At 41.7% G+C, this 19,722-nt stretch overlaps 2 protein-coding genes across 3 annotated transcripts in view; one reads left to right on the top strand and one right to left on the bottom strand.

Annotated features, from left to right (window-relative positions):
* The window catches only part of LOC105564698 (probable Ras GTPase-activating protein), a 372,283-nt gene extending 357,742 nt beyond the window's left edge, over positions 1 to 14,541 (bottom strand). The window contains exon 1 of the mRNA XM_012017274.1: positions 14,135 to 14,541. Coding sequence (XP_011872664.1) covers positions 14,135 to 14,183 — 49 coding nt within the window. The 5' untranslated portion in view covers positions 14,184 to 14,541. The remainder of the gene's footprint in view (positions 1 to 14,134) is intronic.
* A 4,510-nt stretch (positions 14,542 to 19,051) lies between these two features.
* LOC105564697 (protein ROP) overlaps positions 19,052 to 19,722 on the top strand; it is a 9,365-nt gene continuing 8,694 nt past the window's right edge. For both annotated transcript variants that reach the window (XM_012017269.1, XM_012017268.1), the window contains exon 1: positions 19,052 to 19,130. In XM_012017269.1, coding sequence (XP_011872659.1) covers positions 19,103 to 19,130 — 28 coding nt within the window. In that variant the 5' untranslated portion in view covers positions 19,052 to 19,102. The remainder of the gene's footprint in view (positions 19,131 to 19,722) is intronic.

Raw genomic sequence — 19,722 nt, 5'->3', positions numbered from 1 at the left:
CTCTCCCTAATGATTCCGCGTGGTATCCTCCGATCGCGATAACTCGCGCCACCCTCCCGTTTCCGAAATCGGAAATTTCACAATACGTGTACTTTGGCCATGAACTTCTTGAGGTATTCGTTGACGTCCTTTTTTTCGAGGAAACGCAATGCAATCGATATATAAAATTTTTTTCCAATGACGTAAAAAATGTAATAAATGTAACGAATTTGCTAAAATTCGTTGTACTACAAGTAAATTTTTTTTATGTATTTTTGAAAGTAACAAAAGCGAGTCTCTTTAGCTATTTACACGATGTATTTTGATGCGGTAAATTTTTCATTCTCTAAATAAAAATTGATCGAACTAAAATTATGGCAGCCTTACGATTCGCTCTCTTTTCGACTGATAAATTGTAATTCAACCATTTTTATATGCTGCACGTGTGTATAGACCTACACTGAATTTTACTCCGGCAAATGCAACGTGACCGATTACAGACGTCGCTTTCTCGCGAAACGCGATCCCACCGCGAACTCGGTATCATCAATCCGCTGATCTCATCCCGATCCCTCTATATCCTTTTACAGCGTCTCGTAGCTCTAGCGGGAGAACATTTTGATGGACGAATCACGAGCGCAAGATACGTAAGTCGTATATCGATAGAATGAGAAGAAAGAGGGAGATTAAGTTCAAACGATGCGAAATGAAGAGGAATGAATCGTAAATAATGAATTATACTTGTAACGTGTGTGAAACCGTCAGTCTCCTTCCAGAAATGAAAATTAGATTCAAAGATGAGCATAAAGCGAGGAAAATTATTGAAATATTTTTAATACAATACGCACTGAAGGATGCGAGTCGATCGTACTGAACAGCTGATCTGGGGCGCGATTATCATTGAGTAAAATATATAAATTTGCCTTTGGAACACATCGTGCACGAGGAAGACGGCAATAGGAGCAGAGGTTAACGAGATCCCGATGCTGCTGTACCATTGCCGATATCGCTGCTTCTTTTTACGAGAATCTCTCTCTCTCCCACCGTGCCGTTACTCAGACTCCCCCCTATCTTGCTCTATTTTCTTGCCCTAAGTGAATCACGACTCACCTCGTATTCTCGCGCCGTTTATCTCTCCGCCGCGAACGATAGTATTTTATACGCGCAGGTACGACAAGACCGGTGAATATTGTTCAGCTCTCGTTATGCGCGTGTGCACGTGTACCTGAGATGCTGTCGATTTGCATATACGCGCTCTCGTAAATCATCGAACGCCCCGGCGTAACGTTCCCGTGTAAACGACGTGTCGGACACGCGCACGCCGAAAGGTGAGATGCATTAGAGATATATGTCTATCGTTAGGTTAATGGAAAATAGAGACGAATGTGGAAACGGCTTTTCTCAAGCTACGCTCGGCGGAAGGAGTGTTTCAGATTTCTCACGTGGTACACATTCCTAAGACCTGGGCTTTTCAAATCCTACATTTTCCACACTAAGAAAAAAGTTATTGAAATGACTAAATACGTTTTAATTGACGGTATCTCTTTGGTTCAAATATATATGTTTTTAAGTTTAACATACGACTGTATTTATCGAAATATATATATTTTTTTTAATTGATTAATTTATTTGCTTGGCAGCCCGTGATTGCCGCGTAGAGTTGAATCAAGAAATACTTGTTGAAACAACGCTTTCTTTTCTCAGGCTCGGTCTCTCATTTTCTGGTTAAATGTTAACCGGAGGTTAATCGACTACCTCTCTTAGATAATAATATAGAAAAAGATGGAGAATCGACTAACCTCTGGTTAACTGTTAACCAGAAAATGAAAAACCGGGTCTCAGCGCGCCACAATTTACATTTTAGAATAACACCTCCAATAACCTCTCTAAATTTTTTGGAGTGGAATCTTATACTATTTTGGAGTGAGATTTCACTCGAAGAAATAACGAAAATACTGCCAGTCCGACTGGAGTGCAATTTCACGTTTTGAAAGAGTGCCGTTATTCACTCTGTACTTGGATTGATTCTTCAACTCTGAAGAGAGTGCTATGTTTTAATAGATTATTGTTAGCAGTACAAAAATTCATGGACGAGAGCTTCACTATTGTTTGTTCCCTACGATCATCGCATATAGAGGCTGTATTCTAATATTCACAGCCAGTACTGAAAGTCTATACTTCGTGTGACAGTTTCGCTTATTCTGCTGACTGCCATGGAAGAACCGTCCCGGTCCCTGATGGGGTTCCTTACATGCCGGGCTATCGTGATCTTACTTACGAGTTCGGCGACTAACATAAGTGGTGGAATACCGTACTTTAAGTCGGAGTGAAATTTGGACGATTTTTGCTGACGACTTTACTTTAAAAAATAAGAGTGAAATTCTTCACGTTTTGTCTTCAAGTGAATTAATTCACTCTATTGGAGAGTGAAGTGGTGTCAGTGGCACCATGATTCGCGTGAAAATTTTACTCCAAAAATTTTAGAGAGACAGACGCGTGAAACACATAATTCGAATATAAAATTAACTTCTAAAATGAAGTTAGTAAAAACTAGTTGCTCAGAAGATCACGGGAAACATTTTTATGCGATATTTCTCATATTTTCAAACAAACGATAAATAGCACGATGAAATCTTTGCTACATTCATATATTAAACTTTAACTCTGCATTTCCAAAAGACAAGTTGCCAGTCGCAATCAGAAGCAGAATATTCCTGTTGAAAAATGTCGGGGTGACGATTTAGGATTCTTCTTGATAATTCGTAAAATTTAAGTGTTTTTTATCACGCGTGTGAGAGTTTATCGCGCAAGTCTAAAAAAAATCGTAAGAAAGTCCAAAGATCTGTACGAGACAAATAAGTGTGAATTCTTCGTGTCGCAAAACGCGCGTCTCCTTCAATTCATGGACAGAACTGTATCGCGGATAATAACGAAGTGAGTATGTAAAGGCAAAAAAGTCAATATGCAAAAATATTCCCTCTACCGAGATCGACCCAGACCTTGGGTGCGACGCTGCTCTTCATATTAAATCGGATTTGACAGGTTTAACCAGTGCCGCTGTGGCGCTATTAACTTGCGGAACAATGCAACGCTTTCAGCGAATAGATAACGAGTGTTTGGTGTAAATAACGAATGCGAGAGGAGCCTGTAGAATCAAACTCGCGCGTTAAGTTGCCGAACGCAACAAATTGCCGGAGGAACGAGATATTTATTTCCGCTTCGCCTCGATAGCAGGGTCACAATACACTCCGGCTTCTAAGTACCGAGACTTGGGAAAGTACTGTATAATAAGACCAACGACACGAAATGTCTCCTCCAGTCAGTTTGCCGACTGCAGTCGGCTTTCGCGTGAGCAACTTTACCGTGGCCATTGCGAATTTACGAGGTAATGTCAATAAGAGCGAGTCCGTAACTCGCGCGGAGACTTTATGTATTCTTCGCCAAGAAGACTAGGTCTGCTCCCTAGCCTGAACAAACGGAAGCGTTGAATTTCTCGAAACTTATTCTCCCCCAGCTCCCAAGGCCCGCGCGCGCGCGCGCGCCGCTACCGGAATGCAATCTCGCGCATTGATATTTTAATCGTTCTATTCCCGACTCCGCGAGTCAAGGATAATTGATACGATAATCCGAAACTGTCATCAAACACGGGCCGTATTTATAACTTCGGTGGAGAAATAAAAGTGCCCTCGGTCCGCAGATACGTGCCTCGGGGACTGTAAACTCGACTCCTTACGAATACTTGCACGCTGTTATTATCGTCGTGATTCACGTTAATAAACTTACGGCGTCTCGCACAATGGCGTTTAACGAATCGCGCGCGCACGTGCACGGTAATTCAACAGTAATATACGATATAATATTAACGTTGATTTTCGTCGCAGTAAAGGTGCGCGCGTCACTCATATTTCGGCCGGGTAAAGAATTATTTGAAAATGTAGGAAACGTACTCCGGCAATAATCGTAAATCTACGTCAGCTGGGAGGGTTTTCACGAGCTCGTAGCAGTAACGTCAGCAGTAACGTCGGCTCGATTCCATTCTCTCCGCCGCTAAGTATACAAGACGAATAATTAAACCGCGATCCTGAAGGTCTTCCCAAGAAAAGACAATTTCTGTCAATAGCGTCGACAATTTTTGCGCAAAGCCCCTCGGCACGCTCGCTTATCTACCGATATTTGCTTGAAATCCTCGAAATCCAGCAATACTTGTTTGAAATCCCACACGAGAGGGAAAATTTCCAAAAAACTGACGCCAATTAAAAATCAAAATCTTGTATCTAAATGGCAAAGTATCAATAGTATTTCAGTATAAAAATTTGGAGATATCTGTTAGTAAGAGACTATATAAATTTGATTCACGCATTGCGTCCACTATCATTTTCTCGAATCGGCTCTCCAAACTGATAGAATCCACAATTATCCAATATAATCGATCGTAAATTTTACAATATTATGCGTAAATGCCAAATTATAGTTTAATGTCTTAGAAAAAGGTTTTAGGAATATAAAAAATTGACGCCGATTAAAAATCAAAGTCTTGTATCTAAATGGCAAAGTATCAAAAGTATTTCAGTATAAAAATTTGGAGAGATCTGTTAGAAAGGGGATGATATAAATTTGATTCACGCATTGCGTCCACTATCATTTTCTCGAATCGCCTCTCCAAACCGATAGAATCCACAGTTATCTTTAGCCCTGGATACCGAGGCGCTGCCAGTTGGATCTTTAAATATTTACTGCGTACCGATTGAAGTGCATTGCGAGTGACGACCAGATAGACGTGCTCCGATTTGTGCATCAATGCACTCAGGCGCTTGCGGAGAAGGTCACGTCTCTCATTACGGGCTAACGATTCGATATTAAGTCCCATGTTTGCTCCTATTGCGGCGGAACCGAAGGGAGAATTCGATATCTCCTATTTGCCATTCGATCCCCAAGTTTCCCAATAGAGAGGGCGGAGAAACTCAGTAAACACGAAATCTATATGAAGCTCGCAACCGCCAGTGCCATTTGCAAAATTTCTTTATCGGGAATATTGTTGAAAAGAAATGAATTATATTATTACTGAAATACAGTGAAACAATTCCAGCAATAATGAAACTGACAATTCGCAAACGTCGTATCGACGTCGCACTAATCTACTGTACTATACAGGTATTTAGAGTCTAATGATTAAAAAGTAGAAAATTTTGAGGAAAAATATTTTTAAATTAATGCACAAATTAATCTTCTTTTCGAGTACATTCCAGTCCTTTGTTTGGAAAGTTAATGTGATTGTGGTACGATATCGAGGAACATTATGGGATAAAATCGGAGTATCTCGTCGACTATGCAGACTTTCTGCGAATATCGCGCGTGCAAGATGGCCACCTAAGAAGACGACGGCGTGCCAATTTCCGCATCAATCATCTGTCGTAAAAGTAAGGTTGAAGAGAGTTTAAAGACCTGGCGCCAGCAAACCTGTGTCAATATTTATTATTTGTGCGTCGCCCTGACGCGAGAGAATATGACAGGACAGGTTGTGTGATCCAACAATCTACTGTGATTTCTTTTTTCTAACGACTACTGTCCTAGAAATGAGGGAAACAGATTTGCGAAAATAAAAAATAAAATTATAAGCAGAAGTAAAGAAGTGCGTATCGATTGCCCTCAGAGTTGATAAAATCTCTATCGACGTTGTTTAAGCCGACTACTCGGTTAATTAAACCGGCATGAAACGAGTTTAACAGCTCATGACTGAGAAAGTAATGTCTATCGGTTTTTGCGAGTAGATAATACATTTAACTGCGTCACGTCCGAAAAGAAACCGGCGCGCAGGACAAAGGTGGAAGGAAACGGTATATGAATTCACATTTTAATAAATTACGAGTATAGGCTACCTACATCTTTTAGACCCGCATTAGCCGTTTTCTATATGTTGTTAAGCTTTATTGCGGGCCCTACTTTGACTCTAATGATAATACATTTACTCATGTTATGGGCTACGTTTATATTAGACAATTGTGTTGTTTGCAAAATATAATGTGCAACATGAAATTTTTATAAGTTTCGACAACTTAATACAAGACGAGGGGTAAACCGCTGAGAGCATTGTGGTATACAGATTTGCGACATTACTAAGTATAATATTTTTTGGGCATTAGGCTGAAGCATTATAAACATAAAATAAGATGAATTAAGATAAAACAAGATAAAATAAGATAAAACGAAGTAAAACAAGATAAATAAAATAATAAGATAAAGTAATGTCCACTGGGCATTAATAGGCATTGGGGTACATAATTTTGGTCAGCGATTTACCTCTCGAAACAAGATATGCGAGGGGGAAACCGCCGACCAAAATCTTGTACACCAATGCCCACTAATGCCCAGTGGGCATTACTTGATCTTATTACCTTATTTATCTTGTTTGATCTTGTTTTATCTTATTTTATCTTTATAATGCCCAAAAAATGCTAAGTAATGCCTAGTAATGCCCAGCAATGCCGCAAATCTCTACACCACACTGCCCTCAGCAGTTTCCCCCTTGAAGATATGTTATACACATATATAAATTGTTACGCGAGAAATTAAAACGTTTCTAACGCCGCTTTACTTTTGCAATTTGTTCTAAATATTATATTGTCGTGAAATGAGATATTTTTAAGCGCGTGCTTGCGGCATACAGTGAAATCGTATTTTTAAGAAAGCGTAAACGAATAAACTCTCGTCGGTGAGAAAAAATTGAAAGCAAGGGGGAGAAAACGCGGAGGAGGAAGGCACGGAAAAGGGAGAGCTCGTATCTCGGCAGTCGGAATGCCGTGAACTCGGGTTCATGCTTTACGAGCGTGCTTACAGCTGGGCGCGCGGCGCGATATCGATTACTGGGAATACTAGTGCAATTACACAATGAAGTAGTAATGGCAATATCGCTGATAAACCTGATCGCGCAGCATCGCGTGGCGAACGGAGACCCGTATGCGATGCGTATGAACTTCGGTTAAACGAGAAACCGCGATGAGAGAATCGTTGCGTACGATAAATCAATTATTCACGCACTTCGGTAAATGCCGGTAGGTACATGATATGTGTATAAATTTAAGAATAAAATACAGTTAACAGAGTAGCACGTACTCCACATATTTAATCGTATTTTTTTTATTACACGGTTATTGTCCTGTTATCGACAGGCAGATAAAACTGAAAGCTATATCCAGGGTTGAGGAAGTTACTTTATCAAAGTATCTAGTTACCAATTCTGAAAGGTAACGCGATACAGTTGCTCAAAAAATAACGAACCGTTACTTTGCAGTTACTTTCTTGCAGCAAAAATTGAAGTATCAAATCTGTATTTGAATTGTAAAGTGTTCGAGAAAGGCGTTTATGCGCAAAGGCAAGGCCTAATGCGATCTGTGGAGGTTTAAAATATATATAAAGTAACTATTAATGTAACCATATATACATTAAATTAGTTACTAGTTATCGAAAGAATGTAAAAAATATTGTCATCAAATTTGAGTACCTTTTTATTTGTTTCGCCAGTGGTAATTAACCAAGTGGAATTTTAAAAAACCGACCAAACTTGCAAAAATAATGATCTTTATTTTAGTTACATTTATTCGAGATCCACTAACGTACGGTTGCTGCTCAAATATTTTAGAAATTGACATCGCTAATAAAAATCCACTGACTACCGAGACATATTGTCCTTAAAAAGGACCCGATAAAGAGGTTGAAACGTAGAGACTAAAATAAAGATCATCATTTTTGCCAGTTTGGTCGGTTTTTTTTGTCAAATTCCACTTTAATATTGTTATGTTTAGAATTCGTTGCGATTAAATTAATTTTTACTTGCGCGATATAAATTATATTACTTTATACGTTACAAAGTAAATCAATCGACAGCAAAATTGCAACGAGAGGTAAACCGATATTAGTTTTGTCAAGTCGTTTTTGTTTTCTATTAAATCCGAATGTCTCAAAGAGAATTACTTTTTATATTAAGATCAGCAATTCTAATTTATATTAAATGAAACATTTATTGGAATGTTAATTGACAATATATGTGTGTATATGTAGTATTTGTACCTCGATTTGCATATTTCAGAAACTTTCCTTGCCAAATAAGGCTTACGGAGTGCATCCTGACGTTTATCACTTTTCTTATTTAATCACGCAACAACTCGCGCTGTCGTCGACAGAGTTTATTTCAACAATTCGGCCACGCTTTAGTAAATCGAAAATGATGATAAGGACAGTCCGAAAATACATATGGTATAACCAAAAAAGGTTCGCCTCAAGGAGCGTCAAAACATAAATAGCTACATAAAGCCAACAGTCTCTTAAAACAGAACAAATGTCCCGTTTTTCTTTTTTTTTAATTAATCGACTCTTTCAACAAAAGTGTTTTATCGCGCAGTTAATTAACTTACATACGTAATCCGGAGATTTTTAAGCACGTGGTGAAAGTAGGTTCAGTGTTGCGTCTTTGTTGCATCGTTAAAGCTCTTAAACAACGAAGCATACTTTAAAGCGAAATAAAAATAAATGTGTATGTTACGGGACATAAGATGAATATTTATTGTAAAATTTCCGTCACGTTACGGAAGCATCGCGGATTTCTTAAAATCGAGTAAAACGGTTTACCGCTACCCCCCTTTTCCTCTTCCAGCCCTTCTCGATTTCGCATGATTTATTCATACCGATCACACGCGAAAGGAGCGGCGGGTTGCCCGCGGACAGTAATCTGCGACTTACGTGGATAACACGTCGCCTTTCGTCACGTGTCGCGGAAACGCCTCTCTCTATTATTTCCGGAAGGGTATGCAAACGAAAGTATGAAATATGATCGAACTGCTGCGAGAAGCCGGTCGAGTTCGAACGTAACCAGCTTATGTTAGCTTACGTTTACCCCGCCGACCAAGGAGCGCAAAAGGAAAATAGAGCCTGCACTCGCGTTTCTCTGGACAAATTTGAAAGATTAATTTCACCGAGGAGGAAAATGATTTTTCGCCGACTCACAAATGCATCGAGATATTCCCTTAGATTCTTCTTTTATCCTTCGTGCCACGTACAATGTTAGTTTATAATTATATGTAATTTTATGTTTATTCAATTAGTAAAATTCGTAAGCAAGAAAATTCTTTTAATAACGGCACACAATCGAGTGCAACTAACGGGCAAAATGCGTCTTGCGTGCAAGTTGATTCTCACAATGCAAAGCGTAGGTCATCACTGAAGGGGGAAAATTTCCTAAATCTTGTAAACCGAAGAAAGTAAACGGTAAAAAGAAACACGAAGGAAGTGCTTGAAAGACCATCTCGGCGAAGACAAGGACACTCCCGCGACAGACCGTGAATGGCGGATGTGTACAAATTCATGATACAGAGAACGTCCATTCTGTGGCGGGGGCATAGACAAAAGGCCTCTGCAATGGAGATGGCGATCAAATGGGAATGTTTTCATTTCGATGCAAATGCGCGCGCGCGAGTCGAGGCTTCGGGAGTAAAAAAAGATATAACGATCGCCGCGGAGGGGAAGCTTTGCCGATACTTTGACGATACGCCCGATGCAGATTGGCAACGGAGACACAAGCCGGGAAATTAAAATACTCCCACGAGTGTGCGATCCTGATAATCGCTGATAGCCGCCAGGAAGTAGGGGGACATCGCGGCTCGAATATGCGAATATAAATTACAAGGGGGAGTGAAACGCGAGCGTTTTTTAAAGATAAATGGCAAAATCTGATCAAACGTTCTATTAACATGTCTAGGTAAATATGTGACGCGATTATATTTGCCAAAAGTCGATGTACTGTATTTGTGTACAGAAAACACTTGAAAAAAACCTTAACCATAATTTGTATTTTAAAAAATTCCCTGACTATCTCTATTAAAGACGATAATACAAGTAGAAAACTTTTAGAAAGCACTGCAAAAAGGTATTGTTTCCCGCATAAACTAAAAATTAATATAAAATTTAGTATCTCCGAAGTTCTCGTTTAAAAAATATGTATAATATTAATTCCAATAGACTAATTTTTTTAATTAAAAACTTATCATATTGGTTTCTTTCTAAAATAGTGATCAATATCTCTGATTTAGTATTTAAAACAAACATCTTTTTCCATAAAGACTATAAAAATGACTAATATTTATATAAATACATTTTAATTAAGCGTTAGTTATTTTTAAAATTTTTGCCAATTTACACCATTGGATAAAGTCCGGCACGGTAAAAACTGGAATTTACCATGGTTTTCTCCACCCCCTGGATTTTTCCAACCAACCCTGTGCCTTTGGCCCAAATCCAGCGGCGTATGTGTGTAGCTTTGATACGCTGCCACACATACAAATTTTCTCTCACTGTTCGGGCCAACAAAATGTCGGATGCGCAGAAGAGATCGACGCAAAACGAAACAAATGACAAAGTGAGTATACTAGTTATACTATGGTTCCGCCATGAATTTACTGCCCTTGCAGTGAAATCTGTTCGGTGGAAAACTCATGGTTAGATCGTGTGTGTAATTGTTGCGAAAAAGATCTGTGAAATTCAACGTCGAAAACTTATCTTATATTAAGACAACTCTCCTCTATATATTTGTTTTTACAAAATTTATCAAGTCTATAGATTGAAACACGTGTCATTGATTCTTCGAGGAGAAAAGTATGTCAGCCTGAGACTAAAGCCTATCACACAATGCCGGGCAACAGGCAACAGGAACAGGGAATAGAATTTCTAACCCGTTGGATTGGTCGGAAGAAAATTTCCAACGAATCCAACGTGTCAAAAATTCTATTCCCTATTCCTAATGCCTGTTGCCTGGCTTTGTGTGATAGACTTAAGGCTCGGTTTCACCAACGACGCTTAACTTCAAGCTTAGTTCAATTCGCTCATCGTATCTTTCCAACTGTTACTTTAGAAAGAGACAAACGTGAATTCAATCAAGATTAAAGTTAAGCGACGTTTGGTGAAACCGAGGACTGAAAAGTAACGCGAACAGAATCAACCGGGAGAGGAGGAAATACTCCGAATTTTAAATTCCTGTCCTTTCACACCCGCTGTTCGCTACAAGTTCGCATGCTTTTTTTAACAAGGTGCAGATTTTTCCCGGTCTCAGTGTTTCCCCGATAACCACGTCGCGCGGTCTAAGCTGCGTGTAAGCTACCAGTATTCAGGGGTCAACCTGTAAAAATGTCATGGGGTTTAACGGACGCCGGGGCCTTCGTTCGGTATCGACGGTAAAACGACAGACACGACGCACGGACGACTGGACCGAGGATTTTTCTTCGGCCAGCTAAGCCAAAGAATCGATAGGCGCCGCGTACGACGTGGCTCTGCGACGTGGTTCGTAAAAATCCACGTTCCCCCGTTCTTGCACGAGATCCGCGGGGGGAAAAAAACGCGGCGGGTCGTTAAACCCGGCGACGTAAGAAATCCCGTCGAACCCACATGAGAATCGCCACGGAAAGAAATCTCACTCTCGTCTCGTTCCCCCTTTTTCTCGCGAGCGCCGGTACACATCGGCGCGCGACAGCGAGAGAGACGAGAAAGTGCGAGAAACGCGCGACGAAAGAAAGAAGGGGAAAAAAACGAAGAGGAAAGAACGATCTACGTGTCGAATCTCGCGCGAAATACACGAGATGCGCGTAAAAAGGAGAAAGAAAAAAAAACACTTGGCTGCTATTTGTTACGTTTTGTTGCTGGATTGCGTGAACCGTTGCGAGCATCACGGTGTAGTCCGAGAAAGGGAGAAAACGAGCCATTCAAAGCCTGTGAATTATACAATCGCGCGATACTTGGAAGAATTAGCGACGAGCTATAAACTCTATTTACGAGGACAAGGAGCGGAGAAGAGGGAAGTGCGGGACGGCAAAGTGCACTTAATAAAGGCCTCGCGCGAATTGTCTTCAATATAACATTTTTTTAATGCTCCGTTTCGTTCATCACAGTAGAGGGCGGGTGGGGGGATGAAAAGCTTTCCGCGGCTCTGCCCTTCGCAGTTTTCGTTTGTAAATAAGCGCCGCTCACAATGTATACTGTAAAATTATATACGGCCTTAGGCAAAATTATTAGGCGCTCTCATAATCATTACACCGTACTGTATCTAATACCAGGAAGATTTCTATTGTTTCAAAGTTGTTTACTAGAGCGTTCGTTGCTTCTGTGCAGCAAGCAATTTAAATATTTCCTGGTATTACACCCACAGAAAGGATTTCTGTTACCGAGACGAGAAACACTCTTGACGCACTTCTATTTCTCACAACTTCATTTGGTATAAAAATACGAGAACGTCGACATAAAAGCGACAATTCTTATTCTCCTCTATCGGATTAAAAAAAAAGATTGACTTACTATATTGAGACAAGAGTAACTTATATAAATGTATAAGTTTGTATAGTCTTGCGTTTTTAGAATAAATTTTCCCTTCGTCTTACAACGCACGAAGTTGCCACCGCGATATTCGACAAAAGGCGATAGATACTATCATTTTATTATAGATTTTAGAATTTTTCATTTAAGATAAAAATATTCCCGAGGGGGAAACCGCTGAGGGCATTGTGGTGTGCAGATTTGCAGCATTACTGGGCATTACGAGGCATTACTAGGCATTTTTGGGCATTAGTTTGGGCATTAGTCCTTGCTGGGGCATTAAGATAAAATAAGATAATAAGATAAAGAGTACACAAATGCACGCTCCGTCTGAATAGTCTACACAGGTGAAAAATTTGTGTAAAATTTAACAGAAATCACATGTCCCAAACGGTCCACACAAATTCTTGTGTTAATTTAACATAATATGGATATGTTAAATGGCCACACTAATACTCTGTTAATATTTTAACGCAAAACAAATGCAAATCTCAAAATAACTTGAAATAAATTTTCTGCAAAATTAACATATTTTTAATGACAAAATAAATTTTTAAAAACCGTAATTTTTACATCTTACAGGTGTAATGAGTTAAATGACGGTTCAAAATCACTCACACTTATGTTATACCATTTTATTCTGTGAATTTTAAGAGACAAGTTTTGTTACTAATAATATAGAACATATGTATCGTGTAAGATTAAAAAATAAGTACAATTAACACCAGAGCAATATGTTAAATTAACACATGAACGCGTTAAACACTTAACACCAAAATTTTAACCGGCATTCTCTTTAACGAGAAGACACAAATTTTCCAACTGTGCACCTACATCGACGTGCGCGAGATTTGCCCAAAATTTCCTAAAGTTACACCCATTTGATAGCTAATTTACTTTAGATAGTTAATTAATTGAGACTTAATTAATATTCAATTTAGTTATTAAACTCCGTCTGCGCTGCCCGCCCGCAAAACGAATTGAATCTCTAATAGCCTACTCTTCCCCGTTACACAGCGATTCGGTGCTTGCCGTAATGCAGCAAAGTGCAGTTCGCGTGATTCGCCGAAACCTACTGAATTGACGCTCCCGTTGCACGCGCACTCGAGAGATCAAGTGCAAGCGACTACATCGAACCTCGAAAGAGCGGATAAGCTGATTCCTCGCATTAGCCAACTCCTCTCGCAAAATGCGCCCCGAGGAGCGGCGGCGCGTATGTAAAATCCCGCTGCGCGAGCTGCAACGCGCGTCCCTCGAAAAAGTGCAACGCACACTTCTCTCCGGCAATCTGTCGCGATTTCCGAAGCGTCGCGCGCGCGCTCAAGAATTTCAACCGACATTCGTAAACGCTCGTCACGGCAGGCGAGATCATTCGAGTAACGTTGGAAAACAACAATGTTTACTCGGGGGAACAAATTGTATCTCAACGGCGCGTCCTGAGTCAGGGCCTGGCGTCTACGACAATTCTACGCGCGTTCGCTTCCGGCAGCGACTCGAGTCCCCGCGACAGAGTCGTAAGCGGCTGCAATCTGCGTCGCCTCGCGAACGCGACTCGACGACGAAGGATCGTCGCAAGCCGTTTACGATTCCGTCGCGAGAACTCGAGCCGCTGTCGGAAGTCAAGTCACCTGAGCGCAACGCGAAGTATCGATACTTCAGGGCGCGAGCTATTATCGACCCTCAACCGTCTATCGCCGAGTGCCGCTACGAGATTGAATTTGCCCCGGCCGGCCGGCTGGCCCGCCCGCCCGCTCCGATAATCGTCCTCCGACACGACGGCACGTAAACATCAATCGCGTACACTCACCGCAAACGTTGAGCCAGCCCTCGACGCGGCAGGGATACTCCAGCTTCATCTTCGGTCCCCCGTGCGCGCGGATCGCGCGGAATCCAGGTCGCGGTTGACGCTGCTCCTCCTTCTCCTCCTCCCCGCGGCGCGGCGGGTCAGGCACTGATCGCACACAAACTTCTCCTCCCCCCCCTGCCCCGCCGACCGAGTATCACTGGGAAACGATACCGCCGTGCGATACCGCCGCGGCACACATTCTTCCGCGACGCGGTTACGCGAACACGCGGGGCCTCCCTCTCTCTCTCTCTCTCTCTCCCTCTTCGTGTCCTCGCGACACGAGGGTGACACGCGGCGGGTGGTACGCTGACCGAACGCTGGCGGGGAACACTTCGCGAGCAGGTGCCGCGAGAGAGAAACGCGCGCGCGAGGGAGGAACGCGGCGAGGACAGCGCGGATTTCAGCGCGCGAACTGTACGCTCACTTCGGGCGAGCGCGCGCGCAAACGCGAGACACACGCGACGACGACCGAATCCGAACTGAGGCGGCGAGCGAGCGGCGCGGCCGGCATGGCTGGCTCCCCCTCCCCCTTTCGCCCGCGCTTTCGCTCTCTCTCGCTCGTTGACGCGCGCGCGCGCGCGCGCGCGCTCCGTTTTCCACAATTTCCACCCGCGCCGATCGTTCTCGCTCGTACCTTTCGCTCTCGTTGTCAGGTGGCCGGGCGCCGCTCTCGCTGCCGCTCGCTTCGCGTCCCTCGAGCGCGTAATCACCGCCGACGATCACCGGTGTCACTCGACAAATCGGCCGCTTTGATCCCCGATACCGGCGCGTCGCGCTGAGGTTCGACACCTGCGGGCTGTTGTGAAAATACACGCGCGCCGCGTTGCGGACCCGCGCGAGATTAGCCCCGGGGTTCGATCGTAAATCCTTTCCTCCGGCGGGAATTCGCGAGGGGTAAAAAAGGACTTTTGTCGAGGAATTCAATATTCCAAGGTTTTCACCTTTCACGAGCTCATTTTCTTTCGTAGCCGAGAAACACAGCAAGAGAAAATTGTTAGGCACCCACCCTCCTAATTATTGCACTGTACTGAATCTAATACCTGGAAATTTCAATATTAAAAAAATGTTTAGTAAAGCGTCCGTTGCTGCTATGCGGTAAACAACTTTTAAACGATAAAAATCTTTCTATTGTGGTATTAGATTCTGTACGGTGTGCATTGGAAATCTAATAGCGAATTCGACAGCTTGCACTAGTGTGCACTAAGGCTTGTTTACAGTCAATTCTTATATTTAAGGATCGTCTTGAATACTTTTCGAAATAACCATCATTAAGCAGTTGATCGACCATGGCTGGCGATGTGTTTTTAACACAGAAAATTTATTGCGACTATATAGAGACGACAGAACGCGCGCTTTGGCGCGCGCGCGCAATTTGTAGTCGAGCGTTGTATATTTAAAAAAATTTGTATACATGGAAAGAAGTAATTGTATGCGCAACATCATTTTAAAATAAAAAGTAATTCGTCACTCACTGATACGATTCGCAACCGCAGCGTTGTACATCGTTAACCATATATGTTTAAAGTACTGTAACAATACAAATATGTATGTGATTATTATAGACTAATTATGTAAAATCGAAATTATTGCATTAAATATACTTTATATTTTATATTTTTTAAAATAGGTATTTGTTGAAATAATTGTATAAAATATTGAAAAAGTCTTCCTTTTAAATGTGAACTAACAAAATTTTATACATATGGTTTTGTCTCTAACACACATTCCAATCCTCGTTCGAATCATTTGAATAAATAAAATAAAAACACAGAACAGATACTTTATTTTGCACAAGTAGCAAATAGCATAAAAATGTAAGACACTCACCTCACCGATTTCTCCGTTGTTGCCCGGTGCCCCCTGGGCCTCCTCTTCCTCTTTTCCTTGTTGCACTCACACACACTCACTCGCGAAAATCATCGATCGCGCGAAATTTCAGGCACTCCCGTACGCGATGTGAAATACCGCGAGACGCACGAAATATTAATATTAACAAAGATCGCGTGACTCTCTATCATACAAATTATTCAAATTAACAACTTGCATTTTAGATTCGGAAAAATAGGATAATGGATAAAACACTTTTGAATTGGCGATATAAAACGCAACGCGAGCATCGAAAGCATAATCTGCAGTAAAGAAGTGGTTATTAGTCCGCGACGAAACGTATTTTACAATCTTTGTCATTCAAGCTAATCCTCGAAATAAATTATGTGAGCGAAATTTCCAGCGACAAATAGTTGTTATTAATTGCAACAGTTAATCGAGATAATTTTCGATTACATTTACATAATGTAACGATGTGCGATAAGCGACTTTCCTTACCTCCTGCCCGTTCGAGTTGCGAAGAACCACAGAGCGAATTACAGCGCGAACGCCGAAGTCGCACAAATTTCTCTCTTATCCCGAAAATGGAACAGATAGTCTCGTGAAATATCTATGTACGCGTTGATAAAGAGCCGTCGCCTCAACTTGCAATTCGTTTCTCATTACAAGTTGTGGAAACTTAATAATTAATCGAGGAACGTTACTTGTTACAGATGAAGGTGTGCAAATCAATAATGTTTTATCCCTGCATTCATCGCGATCGAGTCTTGGAAACCGATAACGCAAAAGTAATACCACGCACGGAGCGACTCTCGCCACAGCCTACCGGCACGACGTTCGGCGAGCGAGTGATAGCGCAGCGACCTTCAGATACACACGATGGCACGCAAAAACACCGTACGTCACCGCGCCGAGAGAACAACAACGAACGTTGAGAATTCGTTGGCTTTTTTGTTCCGTGACTGTTACTATGTTTTGCGTATCATTTTACGGACTTATTGATTAAATTAACGATTAATTCTGCTTAATCGAGAAAATATTTCGAAACAGAAATCGTTGTTACTTAAATTCTAATTACTATGATTAGAGATTTTACTTCAATAGTTGATGCATACAAATGTAAATCTCTAAATTGCAAATCTTCATTTACTACGAATCTAACGATTTACTACGAATAACTTTCGCAACGATTACGCGATCTAACAATGAATTTTCCACTAAACAGATTTCACTCCACGGGAAATAAATCCATGGTGGAGTCGTCAGATGACGCCTATTAATTTAGCGGACACTCCGCTGTCTCATATTAGAATCCTATCTCGTAATAGGGGACTTTCCTCTATGTGTATAAAAGTAGCACACTTACAATTAGATTTACAGTATAATGATCGAGGAGAGTGCCTAGTAATTTTGTTTATGGCTGTACGTTTAGAAAAATTCGTGCAAGTAGACAAATTGTTGTATCGCACGTTGCTGATAAACCTTTTAAGCATATTGATTTGCGAAGAGCACATTGTAAATCAGACTTATTCCGGGTATTATTCGACTTGTCGTCCGACAAATTTGTCAAACGTATTGATCGGCTGCGGGATAGAAAAGTTGTCAAGTGTCTATTTTGCAGTCGATCGATGCACTTAAAAAATTTGTCGTACGACGAATGAAATATCTCGCAGAGTGGCGTCGAGAAATGATAAAAAAACAAAGTTACACGAAAGCGGTATTGTTGGTGCCTCACCATTTGCGTGGACTATTTTGTCTCTCTCGTGTTCTATCTAATGTTTAACCCTTTCACGACCGAATTAATTTTTTCTTTTGACGTTACTGTTGATTAAAATGATTTTAGTGTCAAAATAATTATATTGTAATATATAATATTGTAATATTATGATATAATATTATATTATTATATTGTATAATATCATTAATATCTAATAATTATATAATATGTGTTCTTGAAGTGACAATTATAGTAGTTAAATGAGACTGTAATATCGATGAAACGTAAGATTATTAAATGTTTCTAAAAAGATTATAGATTGTTGCGTGTATACAAAACAATATACGTTCATTTGAGTATATAAGAGTTGAACTGACACTTTTTTCCGTGCAATATCGTCAAGTATTGTATTTGAACTGATCAGGCAATGACTAAACCAATTTACTAGCTATTTACTATTTGATATGCGTATCATACGTGCAAACTAAACGGAGAAAATTTTCTCTTAAAATTTATTCCGAAAATTATGTAATCGTGGGACAACGTGGCAGTTTGAAGAACTTTATAAGAGTTTTGTGAAATTTTGTCATACGTTCGACTAGTAAAATGTATGGTGAATTTTCAAACAACTCTCATAAAGTTCTTGAAAACGCCACGTTGTCCCTGGCGAAAATAATGTGTTTATTAAAAGTTTATAACAAGTTTGTTTAAACGTTGTGTCAATGTTTCACTTGAGTTTTAAAACATTTATCGAACTGTTTGTAAGATATAAATTTAAACGTGGAGTTGTTTGTGACATGTTCACAGCTACACGTCAAATTGCGTTTAATGATATAGTGTCAAAAGTTTCCATTATAGTTTTCTAAGTGTTTGCAAAACGTTATCGTCAGCAAAGAATCAACCAGGTGTTTGCAAACGGTGTAACCATCAATAAAACTCTTCGTAAACAAAGTAACTATCGGCAAAACTCTTCATAAATAAATACAAACATCATCTCTCACTAAAAATTTTCGCCAGGGGTCGCGCGATCGCAAGATTTTCAGGGTAAATTTGAAGAAAAAACCCCCTGTATAGCGGCACGTTTCCTATTATGAGACAGGCTCCTAGTGTGAAAGCAGGCGTCTCATATTACGAACCTATCTCTCCTCTATACAATTTCAGACGCATATCTTCGAAGAAATGCAAGAAAAAGAGAGCGCGAGAGCGGCCAAGTAAGCGTTCGGCTAATCGGAATAAATCGCCAAGTGATAAACGAAGCGGGGGCGCGGACCGTATCGCGCAGGTGCCGATCGAAGCGGGACGGCTTCGCGGCCAACTTCGCGCCGCTCGCGCGGCGCGCGGCGCCCCGCCATCTGGCGGGCCAGCTCCCACTCAGTCCTGTCAAAATGGCGCTCAAGGCACAAGTCGGTCAAAGTGAGTAGCGTGAAAAAAGCGTTAAATTCGCGCGGCGTTGGGATCTACGTGTAAACGTCGTCGACGCGACGTCGTCGGGCGACTCGCGCCGCGTGCCGATCGCGTCGATCTCGCGCCTGCCGATCCCGCGGTCGCGTCGCCGACGTCCATCTCGATTGGGGCGTACGCGCCCGCGCCCCTCCGCTCCCCCCTGCGATGATTTCATCGGGCGACGAGGAAACGTCAAACGCCGCGGCGAAGACAATCCTCGTCGCGTCTTTCCCCGAGGACTCGCGATCGGCGCGAACGCGATCCTCGAGTGTCCGCCTCGTGTCGATCGTCGCGAGTCAATTGTCGCGCCCGGGCGCGCGGGACTCCCGTTCCCGCGTCTCCGCGACGTCAAGAGCGCTCCTTTTAGCGGGATTATCGTTGATTTTCAGTAGCCGCTCCGCGGGTTTTAACGCCCGGCACTCGCCCCGGGAAGATCGGCGAGACGTAAACGCGGGACACTCTCGTGGGAATCCGCGCGAGTATTTTTCCACGTCTGCGATCGTCCGGTGGGCGCGCGATCACGTCATGACGGAATTGGGGGGGGGTTGGGGGGGGGGTCAAT

This window comes from Vollenhovia emeryi, unplaced genomic scaffold (assembly GCF_000949405.1).
Source record: "Vollenhovia emeryi isolate VEMERY1.0 unplaced genomic scaffold, V.emery_V1.0 DF939160.1, whole genome shotgun sequence".
NCBI classification, from domain to species: Eukaryota; Metazoa; Arthropoda; class Insecta; order Hymenoptera; family Formicidae; genus Vollenhovia; species Vollenhovia emeryi.
This window is presented reverse-complemented; position numbering and strand designations above follow the sequence as displayed.